Source organism: Neofelis nebulosa, chromosome 18 (genome assembly GCF_028018385.1).
Source record: "Neofelis nebulosa isolate mNeoNeb1 chromosome 18, mNeoNeb1.pri, whole genome shotgun sequence".
In the NCBI taxonomy this organism is placed as follows: Eukaryota; Metazoa; Chordata; class Mammalia; order Carnivora; family Felidae; genus Neofelis; species Neofelis nebulosa.
This window is the reverse complement of record NC_080799.1, coordinates 32,389,973-32,412,727: the sequence shown is the minus strand read 5'-3', so window position 1 is coordinate 32,412,727 and position 22,755 is coordinate 32,389,973. Positions and strand designations below refer to the sequence as shown.

The 22,755-nt window shown below is 49.7% G+C and overlaps 1 protein-coding gene across 3 annotated transcripts in view; it reads left to right on the top strand.

Annotated features, from left to right (window-relative positions):
• Positions 1-22,755, top strand: part of ABCC1 (ATP binding cassette subfamily C member 1) — a 142,097-nt gene that overhangs the window by 23,509 nt on the left and 95,833 nt on the right. For 2 of the 3 annotated variants that reach the window (XM_058710430.1, XM_058710429.1), the window contains exons 2-3: positions 19,408-19,584; positions 21,880-22,005. In XM_058710430.1, coding sequence (XP_058566413.1) covers positions 19,408-19,584; positions 21,880-22,005 — 303 coding nt within the window. Of the gene's footprint in view, positions 1-9,668; positions 9,840-19,407; positions 19,585-21,879; positions 22,006-22,755 lie in introns of those variants that run through there. The other variant, XM_058710431.1, reaches the window with a different exon arrangement.

Sequence of the window (22,755 nt, the reverse complement as noted above, 5' to 3'; positions counted from 1 at the left end):
CAGCCTCATTTCAAGTGCTCAGTAGCCCCCCGTGAGGTTGCTAGTTAGTGTATTGGACGCTGTGGTTTCTGTTACTTTGTTAAAAATCAGACATTATATAATATTTGTAGAGCTATAAACCGCCAGGAATGCACACTCCTGCATTTAGTGATTCCCCCCCACCCCAGCTTTATTGAGGTATCGATGTGTAACATATGTAAAGCTCAGGTGTATAGGACAGGATGGTTTGCTAAACGTGTGTGTTGTAAAGTGATTATACAGTTAGGTTAGTTAGCACCTCCATTCCCTCCCATTATTACCTTGACCTCCACCTATAATTCCTGAGATCTACTCTCCTGACCGCTTTCAAGTATACAACACAGTTATTTGCTAACTGTGATCACCATGCTGTACGTTAGGTTCCCGGAGCTAATTCGTCATCTTATAACTGGAAGTTTGTGCCCTTTGACCCACAGTTCCCCGTTTCCCCTACCCCCTAGTCCTTTTAATTTCTATTTTTTAAAGCTTATTTTTATTTTATTTTTTTGGTAATCTCGACACCCGACGGAGGCTCAAACTCATGACCCCCAAGATTAAGAGTCACGCGCTCCACCGACTGAGCCAGCCAGGAGCCCTCAGTTCAGTTTTTTTAGATTCCGCACGTAAAATGAGAACATATAGTATTTGTTGTTCTTTGCTTCATTTCACTTGGCATAATGCCTTCGAGGTCCATCCATGTTGTCGCACATGGCAAGATTTCCTTTTTTTTTTTGTTAGTGATTTTCTTTTCTTTCTTCCTTTTTTTTAAAATACAATTTATTGTCAAGTTGGCTATATAAAAAAACATATTTTTTAATATAATTTATTGTCAAGAGTATACAGCGTGCTCTTGGTTTCGGGGGTAGATTCCCGTGATTCATCGCTTAACATACAACACCAGAGCTCATGCCAACAAGTGCCCTCCTCAGTGCCCATCACCCCTTTTCCCCCCTTCCCCACTCCCTCCACCCCCATCAACCCTGAGTTTGTTCTCTGTATTTAAGAGTCTTTTATGGTTTGCCTCCCTCCCTCTCTGAATTCCCTTCTTTTTTTAATGTCTGGATGATATTTCCATTGCATATGTATATACCACCTTCCTTTATCCCTTCATCCGCCAGTGAGCTTTGAGGTTGTTTCCATGTCTTGGCTGTTGTGAGTGATGCTCTAGTGAATGTGACACGCCCATCTCTCTCGAGGATCGGAATTGCGTTTACGTTGGATTTACTTTGTGATGTTTTACAGATTGAATTCCCATGGGGATGACCAGGTCAACGTTTGTCATCATTTTTTAATTCTCATTGTGTAGCTGCAGGTTATCATACTTAAACCTGTGTCAATTTGTGTTCTGCCCGTGAGGCTCAGTAGCAATTAAGCGAAGCCATTGGCCTTCGGGTCAGGCCTTCTGTATTTTCTTCACTTGAGTATCTTCTAAGGGGAGCCCTTGTGTCATTGTTTGGGAGAGCAAAAGATCAGCAACCCGAGAGGTGGGCAGTAGGGGCCTGAGTAAATATGCTGTGTCCCACCCATTCAGTGGAGGGGTGGGGATGCTTCCAGAAGAAAGTAAAAGGTGAGGACAAGGCCAGTTTCCAAGATTCAGATTTTTTTTTTTTTTAATGAAAACATCAAGATACACTTGTCATATTTGGTATGATACTTCTTAGGTACAAAAAAGGACAAATAAGAATGTATATTTGTAGGGTGCCTCGGCTCATCCAACCAAGCATCCAACTCTTGGTTTCGGCTCAGGTCATGATCTCATGGTTTGTGGGTTCGAACCCTACATCGGGCTCTGTGCTGACAGCACGGAGCCTGCTTGGGGTTCTCTCTCTCCCTCTCTCTCTCTGCCCCTCCCCTGCTCGCTCACTTGCTGTCTCCCAAAATAAATAATAAAAAAAAAAAGAACATGTTGTATTTGCTTGTATTTGCCTGAAGAATTTCAGGAGGGTACACAGGAACTCACACGTGTGGTTGGATTTGTATACGGGGAGGGGTGTATGGGGCTGTGAAGACGGGATGGGATGGGGCTTGTGGGGGAGATGGAAGCAAGAGTAACTTTTTGCCATTTGACATGCATGCACACACATATTTAAATTTGAGTCACATACTACTTGTTTTTTAAAAAAGTTTTTAATGTTTATTTTGGAGAGAGAGAGAGAGAGAGAGACAGTGCCAGTGCCAGCAGGGGAGGGGCAGAGAGAGAGGGAGACACAGAATCCGAAACAGGCTCCAGGCTCCAAGCTGTCAGCACACAGCCCGATGTGGGGCTCGAACCCACGAACAGTGAGATCACAACTTGAGCCGAAGTCAGACGCTTAACTGGCTGAGCCACCCAGGCCACCCCACGTACTGCCTATTAAAATCAATTACAGGGGCGTCTGGGTGGCTCAGTCGGTTAAGCGGCCGACTTCGGCTCACGTCATGATCTTGCGGTCTGTGAGTTCGAGCCCCGCATCAGGCTCTGTGCTGACAGCTCAGAGCCTGGAGCCTGTTTCGGATTCTGTGTCTCCCTCTCTCTGACCCTCCCCCGTTCATGCTCTGTCTCCCTCTGTCTCAAAAATAAATAAAATGTTAAAAAAAACAATTTAAAATCAATTACAAAAGAAGTTAGTATTTTCTGTTGTTCTCAGCTTCGTTTAAAGGCATTTTCTCAGCACCTCCCCCATGGGAGAGGCAGGGATCGTCCTTCAGAAAGCGCCCCGGGCGGGCAGAGCAGGTACTTTGGGGCTGAGCTGACTCGGGACAGCACCAGGGCAGGGTGAGGAGGCAGGGGCCACGGCCCGCACAAGGGCTGGAGGCTCGAAGGAGAGGCGGCTTGGTGGGGGCACAACCAGCCCTTGCTTCCTGCTGGCCCCGTCTGTGTTGCCTGCTGTATGCGGTAACATGCAGATGCTCCATGTTGAAATGGTGGTATTTTGCATTTAACTGGTGGAAATGTGGAAGGGTTGAGGCAGGGGGTGGATCTGGACGCAGTCTCTGTAGTAGCGGTGACATTTATTGAGTGCCTACTAGGTGCTCCGGCTTGTGCTTAATGACGTGCTAATTTGCTTCATTTCATGGGTATCCCCACTGTCCAGATGTGGAAGCTGAGGCCTGGTTGATTGTCACGTGGTGAGAAGCTGAAACTCTGCTTGATAAGGGGTGTGTTTGGAGAACAAGGAGTCTAAACTTGAGAAGGGCAGGGACTGCGTTCAGCGGAGTTTCTCAGCCCCAGCACCGTTGACATTGAGGGCTCAGTGACTGTTGTGGGCCCGTCCTTGCATTGCAGATGTTCGGCAGCCCACAAGATGTCCAGAGCACGGTGACAGTAGTGACACCTGAAATGTCTCCAAACATTGTCCGAGGTCCCCTGGGGGAAAGTTTACCCCGCTTGAGAACCACCGTCTGAAACAAACAAATCCGATGATGACATGAAATCCATGGTCCCCACCTCACTTGGAGTAAAAGTTAGAAATGCTTGCAGTGGCCTCTGAGTCCTCCAGTCTGTCCCTCCCTGTCCCCTAGCTTCCTCCCTGACCTTATTTCCCATTACTGTCGAGTCATATTGACCTCTCTGTTATTACTGCAGAATAGCACACGTGTTCCTACCTCAGAACCTTTGCATCAGCTGTTTTCCGTGCTGTTCCCCCAAATGGCCTTTTGGCCCATTCCCTTGTTTCTTTAATATATTACCAAAATACGCGTTCTCAGCAAGTTCTTGCCACTTCTCCGAGTCCTTTTCATCATAATACATGTACACATGCACACTAATGTGTATTTTTTATGTCTATATATATTTTTTCCTTCTATCTTGTCTGTTCTGTCTCTTCTTACAAGGCTGTCCGCTCCGGGAGGGCAGGCCGTTTGCTCTGCTGTTCATCGCAGGGTCCTCAGCATCTGGAAGCATTGCTCAGTCAGTGGATGCATGCTGTCCGTCCTGTTGACTGCCGTGTCCTTAGATGTATGCCTCTGGCTGGCACATGCCTGAACCCGCTCAGGTCCCTGGAATGTGACCAAATGGAGGGTTTGGTGAAGCTCCAAAGTCTGATCAGAGGAGGGGAAGTGGCTGGGGACAAAAGTCAACAAAGACGGTCAGGGCTGGATAGAGACGGTGAGGGTAGATGTGTGCTTTGTAGGGAAGGGCCCGTCCTTGGGAGCGTCGGGGTCACGGTGGGTCAGAGCAGGCTGCTGCCACCGTGGACATTTGGACACGGCTCTGTCGTCTTTTTTGGCCGTCCTTTTAAGACAGGAGTCTTGGGTTCGCGGGTGGCCCCAGTCCCTGTCTTGCTGAGATGTTCAGCTCTGCGCCTTGGGTGTTAGGATTTAGTAGCGATCTGGGGCTCTTGCCTGAGCAGGGCCGTGCCCTGCCTTCCCCGGGTGCCGGGGCTAAGATCTGGATGTGGCCCTCCTACCCTCCCCCCTGCCTTAATACTTCTAGGTTTTATTCTTAGCTCTGGTGACTCAGAGAGTGAGGAAAGACTGCAGCTCAGCCTGGCAGCGGGCAGGGGACGTCACCGCCCACGTGACCCTGGCTCCTGCTGCCCTTCTCCCGCCACAGGCAGCCCTGGCCTCGTGCTGGGTCGGGACAGGGCGGCCTTAGACCTCCCGTGTCTCTCTGGCCGGCCTGTGCTGGGCAAGCGGAGGCCCCATGTTGTCTCTGAAAACAGGAGAGATGTCCAGAAGCCCAGCAGGTCCCCACCCGACTGCTGGCCTCCCTGCAGCTCCTTTTTCAACTTGCTTCTGCTTAGAGCTACCCCTGTGCCGGTTGCCTGTCACGTTTGGACCGGTTCTGGATGTGGCTTTGTCAGCCACCGGTCGCCTCGCCTCTGCCCCTCCGAGGCGGGGCCGATGTCCAGTAGCGTCCTGCACACCTCCATCCGTCCCTTTGCTAGGGCTCTGGAGCCGGCCTGTCGGGGTTCGAATCCAGGCTCCACCAGGTCCTCCCACATACCTTCCGGCAAGTGTTCCTACCTCTGTTTGCCTCTGTGTCCCTCTGTGTGGAATGGGGTTAATGCAGGACGCGCCTCACAGGGTGTGGTTCCGCTGATGGACGTTGAAGCAGGAACACGGTGCCTGCTCATGGTCAGTACTTTCCGCGGGCGATGACTTATTAGTGCTCTTATCAGCCTGAGTTTCAGTCCCGCGGGGTTTGCCCCTGCTTCGTGGCCGGCCTGCCCTGCACCCCACCGCTCCCAGCCCATGCTGGCCAGAGCTGATGAGGCGTCTCTGGGCAAGCTAAACCCTTAACCCCGTGGTCTGCGCGGCATCCATTATTAGACCTATTTGCAGGTGAAGGAGACCAGAGCCGGAGAGGTGAGCTGATTTTCTGAAGTTCAAGGGGCAGGTGAGCGGTGGCTGCTGGATTCAGACTCAGGCCTCTGGCTCCAGGGTCTCCAGTCTTTGCTGCTGTCGCTTGAATTCGTTCGAGTCGTTCCCTCCCTCCCTTCTGCATTTTGAAAAGGTGGATACCCACGCAGCATCTTCCCCATGCCTTTGCCCCCGCCATCCCTCTGCCTCAGACGTGCTTCCCCTGGATCTTTGCACGGCTGGCTCTTTCTGACCCTGGCACTCTCCTCTGCTGAAATGCCCCCTTCCTGGACCCTCACCCTGACACTTCCCCTCCTTGTGTAACAAGCATTGATCTTCGCAGTTATGTTTTGTGACCTTACATCTTTTTAAAAAATATTTACTTATTTATTTTGAGAGAGAAGGCGCACAGGTGTGCGAGTGGGGGAGGGGCAGAGAGAGAGAGGCAGGGAGAGAGAATCCCAAGTAGGCTCTGCGCCATCAGCCTGGAGCCCGACACAGGGCTCAGACTCCTGAACGGTGAGATCATGACCCGAGTTGAAAAAAAGAGGCACTGGGCGTTGAGGAGGGCACTTGTTGGCATGAGCCCTGGGTGTTGTACATAAGCAATGAACCACGGGAATCTGCCCCCCAAACCAAGAGCACACTGTATACACTGTATGTTAGCCAACCTGACAATAAATTATATTAAAAAAAAAAGAAAAAGAAATCAAGAGCCGGACACTTAACCAACTGACAGAGCCCTCCAGGTGCCTCATGTGACCTTCTGTCTTTAGTGGACTGTGAGTCTTAAGAGGGCAGGGACTGTGCCTGATTTATTCCCACTGTCCTTGATTAGTCCAGAGCTCCGTACAGAGTAGGTACTCAATAAATATTCATTGTGTGGTGGAGACAATGAATGAATGAATGAATGAGTGAATGAATGAAACCAACCAACCCTTGGGTTTATTTTTTTTTTTTAATTTTTTTAATATATGAAATTTATTGTCAAATTGGTTTCCATAACCCTTGGGTTTATTGATCAGTCTCTTGGCCAGGAACTAAACCTGGAACCTTTCGGGTCTGTCATTTAGCCCTCCTGGTGGTTCTCTAATCGGTGAGTTCTCTTCTCACAGATAAAGAAACCGAGGCCTGGTGAGGCCACAGCTCTGGGATGGTAGGGGCAGTTTTTTGCCTCCCCAGGGGGTTATTTGGCAAAGTCTGGAGACATCTTTGATGGTCCCCCCTGGCTGTGTATGCTTGCTCCCAGGTTATACGGGAGCTGAGTTTCTGTGTCTACAGAATGGGGTTTAGTACGTGCCTCTTAGGGTTGTCTGTCGTGATTGTGCACTTACTGGCATCTCTTGGACAGAGGTCAGAGATGCTGCTGAACATCCTCGGGTGCACAGGATGGCCCCCTCAGGGCAAAAATCTTCTGGCCCCAAATGTCACTAGTGCCGAGGCTGAGAAACCCTGCTTTCGGGTGCACATCTGTGCCGAGGTAGAGACTAGGACCCAGGCGGTCCAACCTCGTGTTTCTTAGCCATCGCCCTTACTGCGCACATTGGGTAGGTGGGTGGGGGCGGTTGTAGAATATTTCCACATCTGGGTCAGAATATTGCTTCTCCGTCCCACACAGATGAACTCGGAATCCCTGATGTCTGAGGACAGTTGGTGCCCTGCCTCAGAGAATATTGCCTTTGAGGCTGCCCCGGGCGGGGTGGTGAGGCCATGGACCTTGGAAAGCCTTTGGAAAGCCCCTGGAGTTCTTTTAAGTACCTGGCTGAGAGGTGGTGCAGCTCGGGAGGTTGGAGCTCAGTGTCGGACCGTGTGGGTTCAGCGCCCGGCTCTGCCTCTTTCTGGCCCTGTGGCCCTGAGCAAGTTCCCTAACCACTCTGGGGCCTCAGAGTCCCCTGGTCTGAGAAGGGGAAGTTTTAATAGTCCTGACTTTGTAGGGGTTTGAATGGATTCCTGCCTGGAAAACACTTAGCACTCTGCCTGGCATTTCAGCTCTTGGGGTTATTATAGGTGCCCAGTAAATACGTGCTTTCTCTTTGTGCCCAGCTCAGCATTTAGAAATTTCTACCCTTAAGTCCCTGCTGTTGCTGTTTGTTTATTGAAAGTGCGAATTCATTTTGTTATTAGCAGTTCAGAGGTAATACCTACAGAGTGAAAAATACAAATAGCGCTAAAGATAATAAAACAAAATGAATAATGTCTTCTCGCCAGCTTCAACTCTACCCCCTGGAGGTAGTAGCTGCTAGCTTTTGTTTTTCTTGTATCTTTCTAAGAAAATTTCCCTGCCTCCAGAATCATCCATGGATCCTTTTATACTAATTTTAAATGGGAACAGTAGTACATGTCTGTGATTCAAAAACAAACAGAAGGGTGCCTGGGTGGCTCAGTCCAGTTAAACGTCCGACTTGACTCACGTCATGATCTCGTGGCTTACGAGTTTGAGCCCCACGTCAGGCTCTGTGCTGACAGCGCAGAGCCTGGAGCCTGTTTTGGACTCTGTATCTTCCTCTCCCTCTGCCCCTCCCCTGCTCGTGCTCTGTCTCTCAGTTTCTCAAAAATAAATAAACGTTAGGGGCGCCTGGGTGGCTCAGTCGGTTAAGTGTCCAAGTTCAGCTCTGGTTATGATCTCACGGTTCGTGCGTTCAAGCCCTGCATCGGGCTCTGTGCTGACAGCTGGGATCCTGGAGCCTGCTTCGGATTCTGTATCTCCCTCTCTCTGCCCCTCCCTTGCTCACGCTTTGTCTCTCTCTGTCTCTCAAAAATAAATAAATGTAAAAAAAAAAGAAAATTAAAAAGATAAATTTGGCAAGCTTTTAAAAAAAATAAACGTTAAAAAAAAAAAAAAAGCAGGGGCGCCTGGGTGGCGCAGTCGGTTAAGCGTCCGACTTCAGCCAGGTCACGATCTCGCGGTCTGTGAGTTCGAGCCCCGCGTCAGGCTCTGGGCTGATGGCTCGGAGCCTGGAGCCTGTTTCCGATTCTGTGTCTCCCTCTCTCTCTGCCCCTCCCCCGTTCATGCTCTGTCTCTCTCTGTCCCAAAAATAAATAAAAAACGTTGAAAAAAAAAATTAAAAAAAAAAAAAAAAAAAAAAAAAAAGCAAACTGAACATTTTCTTGGTGATAGAGGCATCTACACTTGATTTAAATTCCCGGCTATGCATGCTGCTTGCAGGTTATGTCACTTGTCCTCAGTTTCTATATCTGTAAAATGGATTTAATTATAGTGCCTGCCTCCCAGAGTTGTTTGTGAGGATTAAGTGGGATATAAAGCACTTAGCTCGGTCCTGGCACATGCCGCTGAGAACCTCAGTAAGCCCTCAGTCTTTTTGTTGCTGTTAATGGAGGAAGGTGGCACATACATGTTCCCTACAGGTCTATGCTGGAATGTCATCCCGGCCCGGAGCTCTTTTTCTGTAATAGCACCTACCACCCACCATTATTCTCTGCCCCCTTTTACTCTTCTTCAGGGCATTTGCTAACATTGGACAGGCATATAGCTGTTTATCTGTTTAGTATTTGCCTCTTCTTTTAAATTTTTTAACTTTTTAAAAAAAATTTATTTTGTATTTTTTATTTTTAATTTTTTTTTTAATATTTTTATTTATTTTTGAAGGAGAGAGAGACCGAGCGTGAGCAGGGGAGGAGCAGAGAGAGAGGGAGACATAGAATTTGAAGCAGGCTCCAGGCTCCAAGCCATCAGCCCAGAGCCGGACGCGGGGCTCGAACTCACGAACTGGGAGATCATGACCTGAGCCGAAGTCGGACGCTTAGCCGACTGAGCCACCCAGGCGCCCCTTAAAATTTATTTTTGAGAGAGAGAGAGAGCTGGGGAGGGGCAGAGAGAGAGATACACACACGCGGAATCTGAAGCAGGCTCCAGGCTCTGAGCTGTCAGCACAGAGCCCGACGCAGGGCTCGAACCCATGAACTGTGAGATCACGACCTCATCAGATGCTTCACTGACTGAGCCACCCAGACGCCCCTGCCTCTTTTGCTAGAATGATACTCTGAGAGTAGAACCTTGACCTCCAGATGTTACTGGCACACAGTACTCTCCTGATAAATAATTGTCCACTTAGTGGTAGAAAGCGGAATGTGATACATTATTGAGCTGATCGCGTCAGGCCTCAATGGAATGCCCATTTCAGAGTCTGTCCTTATAATTAACTAGGTCAGAGCAACCTTTACTCCCAGACTCAGGTGGCACAGAGGAGCAGTTCAGATTCATAATTAAGTTCCCCTCTGTTTTCTCCCTGTACCCCTCCTGTTCTGGGGTCAGCTAGCAGGACCCCGGGCAAAGCTCTTTCCCTTGTCCCTGCAGGCCCCTGTCTGGTGTCCCCCCAGAAGCTGCGTTGGCCAGGCTGGAGCATCAGGATGGCGGGGAATCCCCGCGGGGCTCCGGCCGAGGAGATACCGGCACACAGTGCCTCTGTGACCAGCTTGATTGAACCGAGTGGGGCCGGCCAGCTATGTGTGGGGTGACACGTCTGTGCTGGGCACGACTGGGGTGGCTTCTCGACCTGACCTAGCCAAGAGGAGTGAGGGTGAGAGAGAGCCATTGAATGGAGCTCAGGATGGACCAGAGTAAACCTGAGGGCACCTGGTGGGCTGAATAATGGCCTCTCCAAAGATGCCCGTGGCCTGGTCCGTGGAACCTGTGATTATGTGATGTGGCACAGCAGAGGGCAAGGCGGATGGTGGGTGCAATTAGGCTCAAGGTCATAGCTGACCTTGAGACGGCAGGGGTCCTGGGTTATCTGGGTGGGCCCAGGTATCACGAGGGTTTTTGTATGTGCAAGAGGGAGACACAAGAGAGTAAATTCAGAGAGGCAGCAGTGTGACTGGCACTTGGTCTGGTGTCCTTGGCTTTGAAGATGGAAGCACAGGCGGTGAGCCACGGAATGTGGGCGGCTTCTAGAAGCTGGAAGAGGCAAGGAAACAGATTCTCCATTAGAGTCTCCTGAAGGAACGCAGCCCTGCCCGAGACCCCTTTCAGATTCCTGACCTCTGCAACTGTATGTTTGAATATTTGTGTTCCTTGAAGCCACCCAGTTTGTGGTGATTTGTAACGGCAGCCATAGGCGGTGAGTACAGGTAGGGGGTTCTGAACTTGGTGACGATTTGAGGATTCACATCTTCTTGGCCCAGATTTTTCATGGTTGCAGGCGCAGCTCCAGAGGGGCCTGCTAAAATTCATGTTACCCATCCCTGGGGGACAGCTCAGTAATCACACTTTCTAAGTTTGAGTCCCAGCCTCATCACATACAAGCTGTGTGTCTTCTGTGTCTCAATTTCCTCACCTCTCAAAGGGGCATCAAAACAAAACCTCCCTTCTAAGTAGTCATGGAGGTTAAATGAATTAATTCACTTCAAACGCATAGAAATAATGCCTGGCACGTAGTTAGTGTTGAGTTAATGCTAGGTGGTATTGTTATTATCAATAACAACATAAGATCACCATATTAAGAGTTTAACGATATAAACTTCATTTATTTCCATTACTGGTGTAAGAATTAAGGTTACTGACAGTAGTTCTCTATTGAGTGTGTAGGACCCTGTGTACATGCAATTTTATTTAATCTTGAGAATAGCTCTAGAAGATAGGTATTCTTAGCCTTAGTCAGAGATGAGGCTCAGAGAGGCTAAGTAACTTGTCTAAGGTCACACAGCAAATAGGGAAGGAAACTGTGTCTTTAAGAGACCAGGGAATAGTTTTTTGAGGAAATGGGGTAGGGTAGTGGGGAAGAATAGGAAAAGGGGAGAACAGAAGGAAAGAAGTGGGCTCTAAAAAAGTCAGCTGAAGAGGTTGTAAATAATAGTAATAATCAACATATGTATGGGTTTTACGGGCCCCTTGGGAGAAGAAGGCAGTATCCCCACTTGGCTGGTGGACTGTTTGAGCCTCAGAGAAGATTAGTGATTTACCCAGAAAGTAAGTATACTACTGCTCGTAGTGGAATATGCCCTAAATTCATGCATGTCAAATTCTGAATCACAGTCTTGTATAAAAGTTGATTCAGTGGATCAGAACTTGTATTATTAGGATGCTTTCTGTTGTAAGTGAGAGCAAATTCATTTTAAACTTGTGTAAACAGCGTGCCTGGGTGGCTCAGTCAGTTAAGTGTCCGACTCTTGATCTCAGCTCAGGGCTTCATCTCAGGGTCGTGAGTTCAAGCCCTGCGTTGGGCTCTGTATTGGGTGTGAAGCTTACTTAAAAAAAGTTTGTGAAACAATAAAGTGGATTTATTGGAGAGGTGCTGTGGGAGGAAGGACTGCAGGTGAAGTCCAGCAGCACCTCCCCTGCCCCCCCCCCCCCCCATGGCACCAAGAACCATTTTTCTTTTGTCTCTAACTTTTATTTTTTTAATTTTTATTTTTTTCAATATATGAAATTTATTGTCAAATTGGTTTCCATACAACACCCAGTGCTCATCCCAAAAGGTGCCCTCCTCAATACCCATCACCCACCCTCCCCTCCCTCCCACCCCCATCAACCCTCAGTTTGTTCTCAGTTTTTAAGAGTCTCTTATGCTTTGGCTCTCTCCCAGTCTAACCTCTTTTTTTTCCTTCCCCTCCCCCATGGTCTTCTGTTCAGTTTCTCAGGATCCACATCAGAATGAAACCATATGGTATCTGTCTTTCTCTGTATGGCTTATTTCACTTAGCATCACACTTTCCAGTTCCATCCACGTTGCTACAAAGGGCCATATTTCATTTTCATTGCCATGTAGTATTCCATTGTGTATATAAACCACAATTTCTTTATCCATTCATCGGTTGATGGACATTTAGGCTCTTTCCATCATTTGGCTATTGTGGAGAGTGCTGCTGTAAACATTGGGGTACAAGTGCCCCTATGCATCCGTATTCCTGTATCCCTTGTGTAAATTCCTAGCAGTGCTATTGCTGGGTCATAGGTCGTCTCTACCTTTTATAATGTCCACTTAGTTCCCAGTTCTCCATGGTGGTGACACTTCTTCTTTCCCCTCCCAACTTTTGGTGCTTGTCTCGTAAATAGCCGAGACACCTGTAAATCCCACGTCCTCACCCTGCATCACTGGGGATGAGAGAGTAGCATCTTTGCTGTGATGGGATTGATGTGGATTAGGCAGCCCTTCTAGATCTAATCGCCAGCAAGCAGGTGAAGGACTCTGCTGATTGCCTGGTTCTAACGAGGGCCTGGCCCGGGAGCTTTGCCCCGAGTGTGTGGCTGAGGGTGCAGGAGGATTTGTTTATGAACGACGGCCAGGGGCTGTTAGCAGAGGAGGGGGGATGTATGTGTGGGTTGGGGTGGGGACAACGTAGAGCCAGTGCAGCGTGGCCCTTGGGAAGGTATCTTCCTGCCTAGTGCCTCGGCTTTCTCATCTGTGTAATGGGGCTGGTGGCAGCGTCTCTTCTGAGGACCGGCTGACGTGCCTGGTACGTCAGGTGCTCAGCTGCCTGTCGTTATTCTGCCCTGGGAGACGGATGAGAGGTGACACCACTCAGTAGAAATTTCACAAACTCCCGAAGCACGCGGGCCAAGCCCACTTGGGCTCGTGCCCCACATCCTCGAGTGTCGGCGCTAAGGGCGGGGGATGGGGCGCATAAAAGGGTGACCGAGCTGTGGAGGCGTCCTGTGGAAGAAGCCGCGGCCGGGGGAATCCGCGACGCACCTTCTGTACGAAGGGTTCCTTGGACCACATTCACCCCCAGGCACCCTCCTGGGCCAGCGCTGGTGACTGTTTCCTGGACTGGCTTCCCCCCAGGTTGAATGTTGTCACCAGCATCGGGCCGACGGCCGCTCCGTCCGCAGAATCAGAGAGCGGAGGTCATGCCAGCCTGATTTCCGAAGCCCCCCGAATCCGGGGGGCAGGGCCGCAGGGAGGAGGAGCAGGATGGCGGCCAGCCCCAGGGTGGGGAGCCACGAGGGGCCGGCAGCCTCCCCGGGAATCGGGACCCCTCCCGAAGCCATCCAGCGGGCCCTCTGCATCACTGTTGCCCACGAAACCCCGAATGGCGGGGTCGCGCTGCGGGTCTCCGGGGACGGTCAAGGCGGGGCAGGGGTCCCTTCGCACAGAAGATTCCATCCAGCCCCGGCCAGCGAGGGCCGCGCCGGAGGCCCTGACGCTGTTGTCTGCCCTCCGGTGACGGTCGTCAGGGCCACCGTTGGCCGGCTGAGGCGGGGGGCGCGTGGCCTACTGTCTGCTTCCCAGAGCAGTGCAGCGTCACGTTCAGAAGCCCATCTTCCCTCTTCCTGTGTCCCCCCTCCCCGGCCTCCCCCTCCCGCCTCTCCCTCCGGGTCAGGACGGGCGTGTAGCAGGCGTGTGGCTTCGAGCGGGAAGCTGCTTCTGAAGAGCCCGTGCCTCCTTCGCTGAGCTGAGCGGTTTTCCGCCTCCCGTTGCCGGAGTCCCGTGTCCTTAGATGCTCCCTGGTTTCCTCCTGCTTACTTCCTGATTCGAGCGTTTCTCTGCGCTTTAAGCTTCCTGACTCTGGCCCGTGCTGGTGACAGTGGTGGCGATCATCAGTAATTATTAGCATCTGCTGCTGACAGTCACCGCTAGTCTCTGGACCCGGCCAGTCCCGGGCAAAGCACCTCTCGTGCCAGGCCGTTTGAAAGTGGCCGAAACCCTTCCAGGCCCTTGCATTTTCCTGACCATTTTACTGGTGAGGGGACTGAGGCTTGGACAAGTGAGGTGACCTGCATGGGTTCGCACGAGGTCAGGGCCTGAGTTTCAGGCCGTAGCTAGAAAGCCGGGGATCCTAGCCAGGTTCTACTTGGATGCGTTATTTTTTTCTTAAAAGCAAAGTAGGAAATGATGTTGGGCAGGGGAGGTGGGGGGGGAGGCATGGCATGGGTACCCAGAAGTTACCAGGTGAGGAGGAGAGGAGCGAAGAGTAAATACACATGGTCCTGGCACTGAGGTCCTTGCATGGTCCTTGTAGGACAGAGGTGTGGCTCAGTCGGTTAGGCATCTGACTTCGGCTCCGGTCATGCTCTCATGGTTCATAAGTTTGAGCCCCATATCGGGCTCTTTGCTGACAGCCTGGAGTTGGCTTGGGATTCTGTGTCTCCCTCTCTCTTTGCCTATACCCTGGTCACACCCAGTCTCTTTCTCTCTCAAAAAATAAATAAAAATTAAAAAAAAATCATTGCAAAGGTTGGGGGTGGGGAGGAAAGCTGTTTTGGAGCAGGGTTGGGGGAAAGGAAAACTTCTTAAAGGAGATATCCAAGTTGGGTTTTGAAGGGTGTGTAGGAGTTTGTTACAGCAGAGAGACATTGCAGGGAGAGCATCTAGCAAGAAGTATCCCAAAGAACCATTGATTTGACCAGCAACTGGGGATTGCCTTGAAAGCAGGAACCCTGGCCCTCTTGAATCTCAAGAGCCTTGAACAATGCCTGACATGTGCTTGGTACATGCTTCTTTGAGCGAATGCCTGTGTTGACACATTGGAGTGGGAGAAATTATAGTAGAAACAGATGGGGCTCAAATGTGGAAGGCCTCATGAGCCGTAGCAAGGATCAGCTTTTGAAGGTGATAGGGAGCCATTTGAGGTTGTTACCCAGAGGGGAGAGTACAATCAGATCTGTCCTATTTATTAACACAAATATTGAAAAAAATTTTGAGAGAGAGAGAGAAACAGAGTGCGAGTGGGGGAGGGGCAGAGAGAGAGGGAGACATAGAATCCAAAGCAGGCTCCAGGCTCTGAGCTGTCAGCACAGAGCCCGATGCAGGACTCGAAGCCATGAACCCTGAGATCATGACCTGAGCTGAAGTCAGACGCTCAACTGACTGAGCCACCCAAGCCCCCCTGTTAACACAAATATTTAAGTCTGTAGATTTTCCTCTGAGCAGAAGAGTCTTACTGCTTTTAAGCACACATGGAAAGATCTTCCACTTTCACTCAACACCAAGGGAAAAGGAATTTAAGCTCCAGAGAGGTATTTTCCACCACCACGTCTGCAGAGGTCAGAAAGCTTGTAATACACGGTGTTGGGGAACTCATCGTGCTTGTGCCTTGTTAGGTGGAGTATAAATTGATACCCCCTTGGGGGGCAATGTCTGTCTAAATTTTAAAAGCAGGCACCTTTTGTCCCAGCGGGTTCCCTTTTGGAAAGTCATCTTCTAAATATGCTTGCGTGTGTGGGAAATGAGGCACTTTACAGGTTGTCAAATCCCTGCTGCATTGCTTGTCTCTTAGAGCAACCCAGTGCCCACTCAGCAGGAGGCTGGTCAAATAAAGTCAAGTCCATCATACAGCGGAATACCAAGCAACTGGAACAAAGAATGAGGAAACACTTTGTGTGCAGTGTAGGATGACCTTTCAGATCTGTTATTAAGTGAGAAAAGCTGGGCGCCCAGCTGGCTCAGTCGAAAGAGCATGTGACTCTTGATGTCAGGGTCCTGAGTTTGAGCCCCACGTTGGGTGTAAAGAGTACTTCAATAAACTTAAAAAAAAATTCTTCAGAGAAAAAAGCAAGGGACAGAACAGTGTAAGGAGTATGTGGCCTTCCATTTGGTAACAGAAAATACGTATTTTTGTTAATATACACGCATAAAATAGTTTCTGGCAGGATGCACAAAAAAACAATAATGGTTGCTCCTAGAGACAGGACGTAAGGACTCGGGGTGGGAAGATGGCTGGTCACTTTTCCTTTTTCAAAAGAAATAAAATTAAGTTCTCAAGAATAAGACCTCTAGGGGCGCCTGGGTGGCTCAGTCAGTTGAGCATCCAGCTTCAGCTCAGGTCATGATGTCACAGTTTGTGAGTCTGAGCCCCACATCGGGCTCTGTGCTGACAGCTTAGAGCCTGGAGCCTGCTTCAGATTCTGTGTCTCCCTCTCTGCCCCTCCCCTGCTCATTGTCTCTCTCTCTCTTTCTCTCTGTCAAAAATAAATAAATATTAAAAAAAAAAATTTAAAAAAAGGAATAAGACTTCTATTTTATTGATTAAAATCAGTGTCCGATATTTTTTTTAAAAAGCGAGATACAGAATGGGTTATGTATTGTGCTTTCTGGGGAAACAAGATAATGTATCTGGAAGATACGTGGATGTTAGCAATGGTAGTTTTGCCTGTGGGGAGGAATGGGGGCTGCAGATTCGGGGAGGGAGGCTTCTCTTCCGCCACATGTATGCCATTGTGTGTGATTTGAAAAATTTTTAGCTCATAGAATTAACACAGAGAAACATGGCTGGATGCCTGGGTGGTTGGGTGCGTGGGTGGGTGGTTGATGGGTGGGCATGTGTGCATGCATGGTTGCATTTGTAGAGGATGGGTGGATGGGTGGATGCATGCATGGGCAGATGGTTCAGTGGGTAGGTGGAGGAGTTGGTGCACGGATGGGTGAGCGGGTAGCTGGCTAGATAGACTAGTGGATGGATGATGTGTGGACGGGCTCATGGATAGGGGGCGGTAGGTATGTATCTGGATGCATGAATGGATGTCTAGATACGTAAGGTAACTTGGCTGCGGTGGGTGGAAGGAAGCCCTGAGGGGGGGGCCCGGAGGGCTGAAGCAGGGGAATGGTTAGGAAATGACTGCGGGAGTCCAGGCAAGGAATAATTGGGGATGTCTCACACGAACCGACCTTCTGGTATACGTAAGTGCATACATTAAGGCACAGCATTGTGTTTCACTAGAAGGGCACATTCCTTTGGAATGAGCTTTTTCTGGCAACTGGTCAAGGAACGGCTCTGTATATAACACAACCGCCAACAGTTCAATCTCGTTTGCACCACCACCTGAAGAATTACAAGGGGCGTGAAAGTAGTTAAAATAATGGGTCTTCGACATAAATCATTCTTCTTCCTGATCACATTCTTGTTGACAGGGCCGTTTTCCACATGCCCAAGTCCACAGAGGCATGACTTTTGTCCTTTTTCGGGTTTCTTTGTGTCTAGAAGTTTCCCAGCTAACCCCTTTGTGTGTGGTGACCTTTTCAAGTTTCTTTTTCAATGGTTTCTTGTTCTTGGTTCTGGAAAAAATAATTGTTGATATGGTAGAATAATTACACCTCAGAAGAAGCCGTTCAGGTGCCTCGTTAATACCCAGAGCTCCCTCACTCGCTCACTCTTTTTAAAAGTGAAATCCTTTCTTTTTATTAAGCATCTCAATAACCATTTTGAAGAGTAGACTTGAGTAGCGTTAAGTATATTCACGTTGTTGTGTGTAACGAGGTCCCTTTTCTGAGAAGCTCAAAGCTTGTAGTTTGATCAGATAGTCAAATGTGCTTTTTAAGTGAAATGATCTTTCTCTTCCCATTACCTTCGTGTTTTTTCAGTGTTCTTTGATGTGGCTTTAAGGCTTGTCACGGAGCCCTAAGATTCCAGGTTCCTTGGAGTTCCTTGGTGGTCTCGCTGAACTGAATGTGTGGAGGCTGTTGGCATCGGGGATCTCTGGAGCTTTCTGGAAGGCACGTCGGCCAGTGGTGGGGAGAGATTGCTGGGTGAGAAGTAGGCTGCATGGGGCCTTGACCTTGTCCTAAGCCAGGCCGCTCCCCAGCTCCTGGAGATGGCTGTAAAACCAGGATTTTGGGTGCCGTGCTGCCAGATTTTCCTGCTTTTCTGAGAGAAGCCAGATCTAAGTTTTTTCGCGAAGTTTCCCGATTTTGGATGTTGGCAGCTAAGCGAAGATGATTTTTAAAAGCGTGCGAAAACAGGAGTAACAACAAACAAACCGTCTCTGGGCCAAATTGGCCTGAGGGCCACCTGTTTTAGGCCTCTAATCTTACCTGACCTAGTCATGGTAGAAATAGGAAATTAAGACCCACGGTTGGGGAATAACTTTTCCCAAAGTCGTGTAACTGGTCAGTGGTCAAATCAGGACTCGAATTCAGTTCTTCATTATAGAAGTCCTAACTGTTGGTTGAAAGTTTTTTCCTGGGCAGATAAACCCATTCTGTTTATTACGTGTCTGGCTACTTATCTGTTTGACATGTTTCTTTTTTAAGTTAAAAGCTTTTTATTTTAGACAGAGGGTGCAAGTGAGGGAGAGGGGCAGAGAGAGAGAGAGAGCGCGAGCGAGAGAATATCTTAAGCAGGCTCCACCCTCTGCTTACAGCTCAACAGAGGGCTCCATCCCATGACCCTGGGCTCGATCCCACGACCCTGGGATCATGACCTTAGCCAAAATCCAGTCAGACATTCAACTCGCTAAGCCCCCCCGGGCGCTCCTATTTGGCATGTTTCTAATGAAATACATGTGGGTTTTTAAAAAAAAATAAAAGCAATTGAACCAAGTTTATTTCTGAGGCTGGGTAACTTAGTGGTTCGGTGCAGGGACTTCCGAATCAAGTTGTCTGGGTTCGAATTGGGCTTCAGATCTTACCAGCGGGGTGATGCAGGAACGAATCACCAGACCTCTGTGTGCCTTAGCTTTCCCTTGTGAAAGGGGAATGATGAAGTACTCACAGAATGAAGGGAGGCAATCCATATAAAGAACTTAGAATAGGGTCCCCTTAGCACAGAGGACTGCCGTTTGGGGGTTAGCCATGATGCCGATGCAGGTGATGCTAATGGTCGTGATGCTGGCGGTGGTGGGGCTGAAGCAGACTTTCTAAAGCCCTCAGCTGACAAGATTGCAAAGTAGAATGATTCATGACGACCAGAGGATTCCTTAGCTGACAGGAGAATACCCTTCCGGGTTCCCCCAAATGGCAGTGCCCATCTCTTGTACGATTGTGGAACTTGCGACAGGTCCTAGGACCTAACTCTTATGTGAGAGACAGGGCCTACCTCGATTCCTTCTTTCTTTAACGTTTAAGTTTGTTTATTTCTTTTGAGGGCGGGAGGGGCAGAGAGAGAATCCCAAGCAGGTTACGAGCTGTCCGCGCCGAGCCCAACGCAGGGCCGAAACCCACAAAGCGGGAGGTCATGACCTGAGCCGAAGTGAAGGATTGGGGGCCCAGCCGACTGAGCCGTCCAAGCGCCCCTCTATTTCTTACTTTTTGTTTCATAGTCTCGCTGGCTCCTGGCCTCTCCAGTTTACGTGTGCTGCCTCAGAGGGCCTCAGGTGGACGGAGGGCCTTGTCTGTTTTCCTCAACCCGTCGTATCTAGCTTTGAACTCCATGCAGACGTCTGTGCCTCTTTGGTGCAGCCTCTTGACCGTGACCCTGTGTTTCTGTCCGCAGGAGTGGAGTGTCACATGGAACACCAGCAACCCCGACTTCACCAAGTGCTTTCAGAACACTGTCCTCGTGTGGGTGCCTTGTTCTTATCTCTGGGTCTGCTTCCCTTTCTACTTCCTCTATCTCTGCCGCCATGACCGGGGCTACATTCAGATGACCCATCTCAACAAAACCAAAACTGTAAGTCGCTTGGGATTTCCTCCTGGTGGGGGAGGTGGGGTGTGCTCGGGTGGGGGTGGCGGCTGGTGAAGACTGACCTGCTTCTTGTACTTCAGTGGCCCTGGGTTCCTTTTTCTAGAAGGCGGACGAGTGATGTGGTGGATAAAGGCTGAGGCTCTGGGTTCAGACGTGGGTGCAGATGCTGGCTCCTCGGCTCGCTGGCCGTATGACCCCAGGCTGTCTTTTTTTATTACCCCAAAAGTGTCGTTACCTCGACAGAATTTCAAATTGCCGAAGCTCGGCAAGGAAGATCCCAGGAGCTCCCACTAGCCCTGTACACCCGCTAGTCACGGTCACAATTTCTAACACGTTTCCACCTTTGTTTTGTGCTTTGCTCTGGCACTCTCCCTGGACGCGTTTATTTTTTCCTGAAGCATCTGAGAACCGGAACCATCCCTGCTACACGGACCCTTGATTCTTCAGTGTGTCTTTTCTCAAAACAGGGATATTCTCTCACGTAATGGCAGTACAGTTAGTAGAGGCCATGGGCGTAATACTTTTAAAAAGAATCTACTGCCTGCGCCCGATTTTGTCACTTGTCCCAATACTGCCCTTTCCAGCGCCCCACCCCCCTCCAACCCCAGCTCGGGATCCTGTCCAGATCCTGTACTGCTTTTAGTCACGGGGGGGGGGGGGGTGTCTTTTGGTTTTCATATTTCCCAAGGCTGATTTCCATAAAAAGAGGGAAACTTGAGTGGTTTCACTGAGGCTGTCCCTTTGCCCATAGGACCCTCATCGGAACCCGTCTCATTCATCCCACGTGAAACGCTGTCGATTTCCCTGTCCTCAGCTAGATCCAATGTCTTTCTCTTGAGCACTTTGTACTTTTTGGGGAGAGCAACGTCTCCCTTTAAAATGTTAAACAGGGGCGCCTGGGTGGCTCAGTCGGTTAAGCGGCCGACTTCGGCTCAGGTCATGATCTCGCGGTCCGTGAGTTCAAGCCCCGCATCGGGCTCTGTGCTGACAGCCCAGAGCCTGGAGCCTGTTTCAGATTCTGTGTCTCCCTCTCTCTGACCCTCCCCCATTCATGCTCTGTCTCTCTCTGTCTCAAAAATAAAAAAATAAATGTTAAAAAAAAAAAATTAAAAAAAAAATAAATAAAATGTTAAACAGAGGAGCGCCTAGGGGACTCAGTCGGTTAGGCGTCTGACTTGATTTCGGCTCAGGTCATGATCTCACAGTTTGTGAGTTCGAGCCCCACATAGGGCTCTGTGCTGACAGTGCGGAGCCTGCTTGGGATTCTCTCTCCCTCTCTCTCTGCCCCTCCCCTGCTCGTGCTCTCTCTTTCTCTCTCTCAAAATAAATCAATAAACTTAAAAAAAAAAAACAAAAACAGAACTGAGAAACAGTCTTTAAAAATTAAAAAAAAAAAGTAAAACGGATTTTACCAAAAAACAAAAAAAAAGCCTTGCCTAGAAGCCCTCCAGTAGCTTCTTACCACAGGGAATAAAATGTTCACAGTGGCCCAGCTTGATCTGGCCCCAGGTTCCTCTTCAGCCATCTACCGCACTCATTGCTCATTACATAGCAACCATAAGCCAGTCACGTATGTTCGTGCCTCAGGGCTTTTGCACTTGCTGTTCTCTCTGCCTAAATTGTTCTTTCCTTCAGATAGCCACGTTTGGCTCATTACCTGTATGTCACCGGATTGGAAAGGCCTTCCCTGACCACCCTGTGTCATGTGCTACCTTTTCATGTCGCTTACTCTCTCTGGTATTCTATATTTTTCCAGTTTCTTGTCCATTTCTTCCCACGAGGGTCTCAGCTCCACAAAGGCACGGATTTTTGTGTGTTTTGTTCCCTGTTGTATCCTTGGCACTTTGAAAAGTATGTGGCTCTTAGTAGGCCCCCAGTGAACTTGGGTTGGATGAATGTTGTTTAATGAACGCTTATTATAGGAGGGGCCTTATGCAAGCATCCAGGGTGGCAGATGGAGGTCAGCTGTAGACTGAGATCTTGAGTTGTCAGGGGAAGGGAAGAGCAGTGCACAGACAACGAGAGTCATGCCTTGGGTATGAGAGGACGTCGTACTCTGGTTACAAACTGGTGTGTGATGCCGCAGAGGGTGGCTCCCCCTCCCCAGGACTTGCGCGTGTTCCAGAGGGTGTGTGGTGTGCTATGTCTAAGGAGAGCTGATGGTTGAGGGGCTTGGCTGGTCCCTCCGAGGCTGAGCTTTTGGTGGGGAGTTGTGGGGTGGGGGGTGCTCAGGAAAGTTCCAGTGCTGTGCCTTGTAAGACGTGTGTACTTCTTTTCCAGGCCTTGGGATTTTTGCTGTGGATCGTCTGCTGGGCAGACCTCTTCTACTCTTTCTGGGAAAGAAGTTGGGGCAAATTCCTGGCCCCAGTGTTTCTGGTCAGCCCAACCCTCTTGGGCATCACTATGGTAAGTAGGAGCCAGCTGTCTACCAGGCCCCACGGAGACCAAAACTAGCGGCCAGCGTTTAGAAATTCGGGGCACCTGGGTGGCTCCGTCGGTTAAGCGTCCGGCTCAGGTCGTGATTTCATGGGTTCGTGAGTTCGAGCCTCGCCTCTGGCTCCCCACTGACCGTGCAGAACCTGCTTGGGATTGTGTCTCTCCCTCTCTCTCTGTCCCGCCTCTGCTCATCCTCTGTCTGTTTCTCGAAGTGAATGCATAAACTGAAAAAGAAATGAGAAGAGCTCACATCTCCCGGTAAAAATCCAAAAATCTGGCTCCTCTTGAAAAAGTCACAGGCGGCACCAGCAGCCTCCTAGTTTTCTCGGGCCAGGAGTCGGAGACCAGACCGACTCAGTTCCTGTCCTCATGGAGCATATGTCTGGTTGTGCGAACAGACCCTCGATGAATGAGTCCCCAAAAAGGCACAAAATGTTTGCTCTTGTGCGAAGCACTGCAAGGGTGAAGTTTGGCAAATGTATTGGGTCTGGGGGCTAGGCAGGAAGGGGTGATGGAGCTGAAGCTGAAGGATGAGCAGGATGTTACAAAGTTGCATAGTCTGCAGGCAGAGGACTCTCCATTTGGAGAGAGTAACACGTGCAACAGTCCTGGGGTCGGAGGAGAAAATGGAGAGTTGGCCTGTGTGGCTGAGGGAGAGGGAGTAAGAGTGGGGGGAGGGCAGCTGGGACGGCAGCAAGGGCAGAGGGCTGACCTCATAGG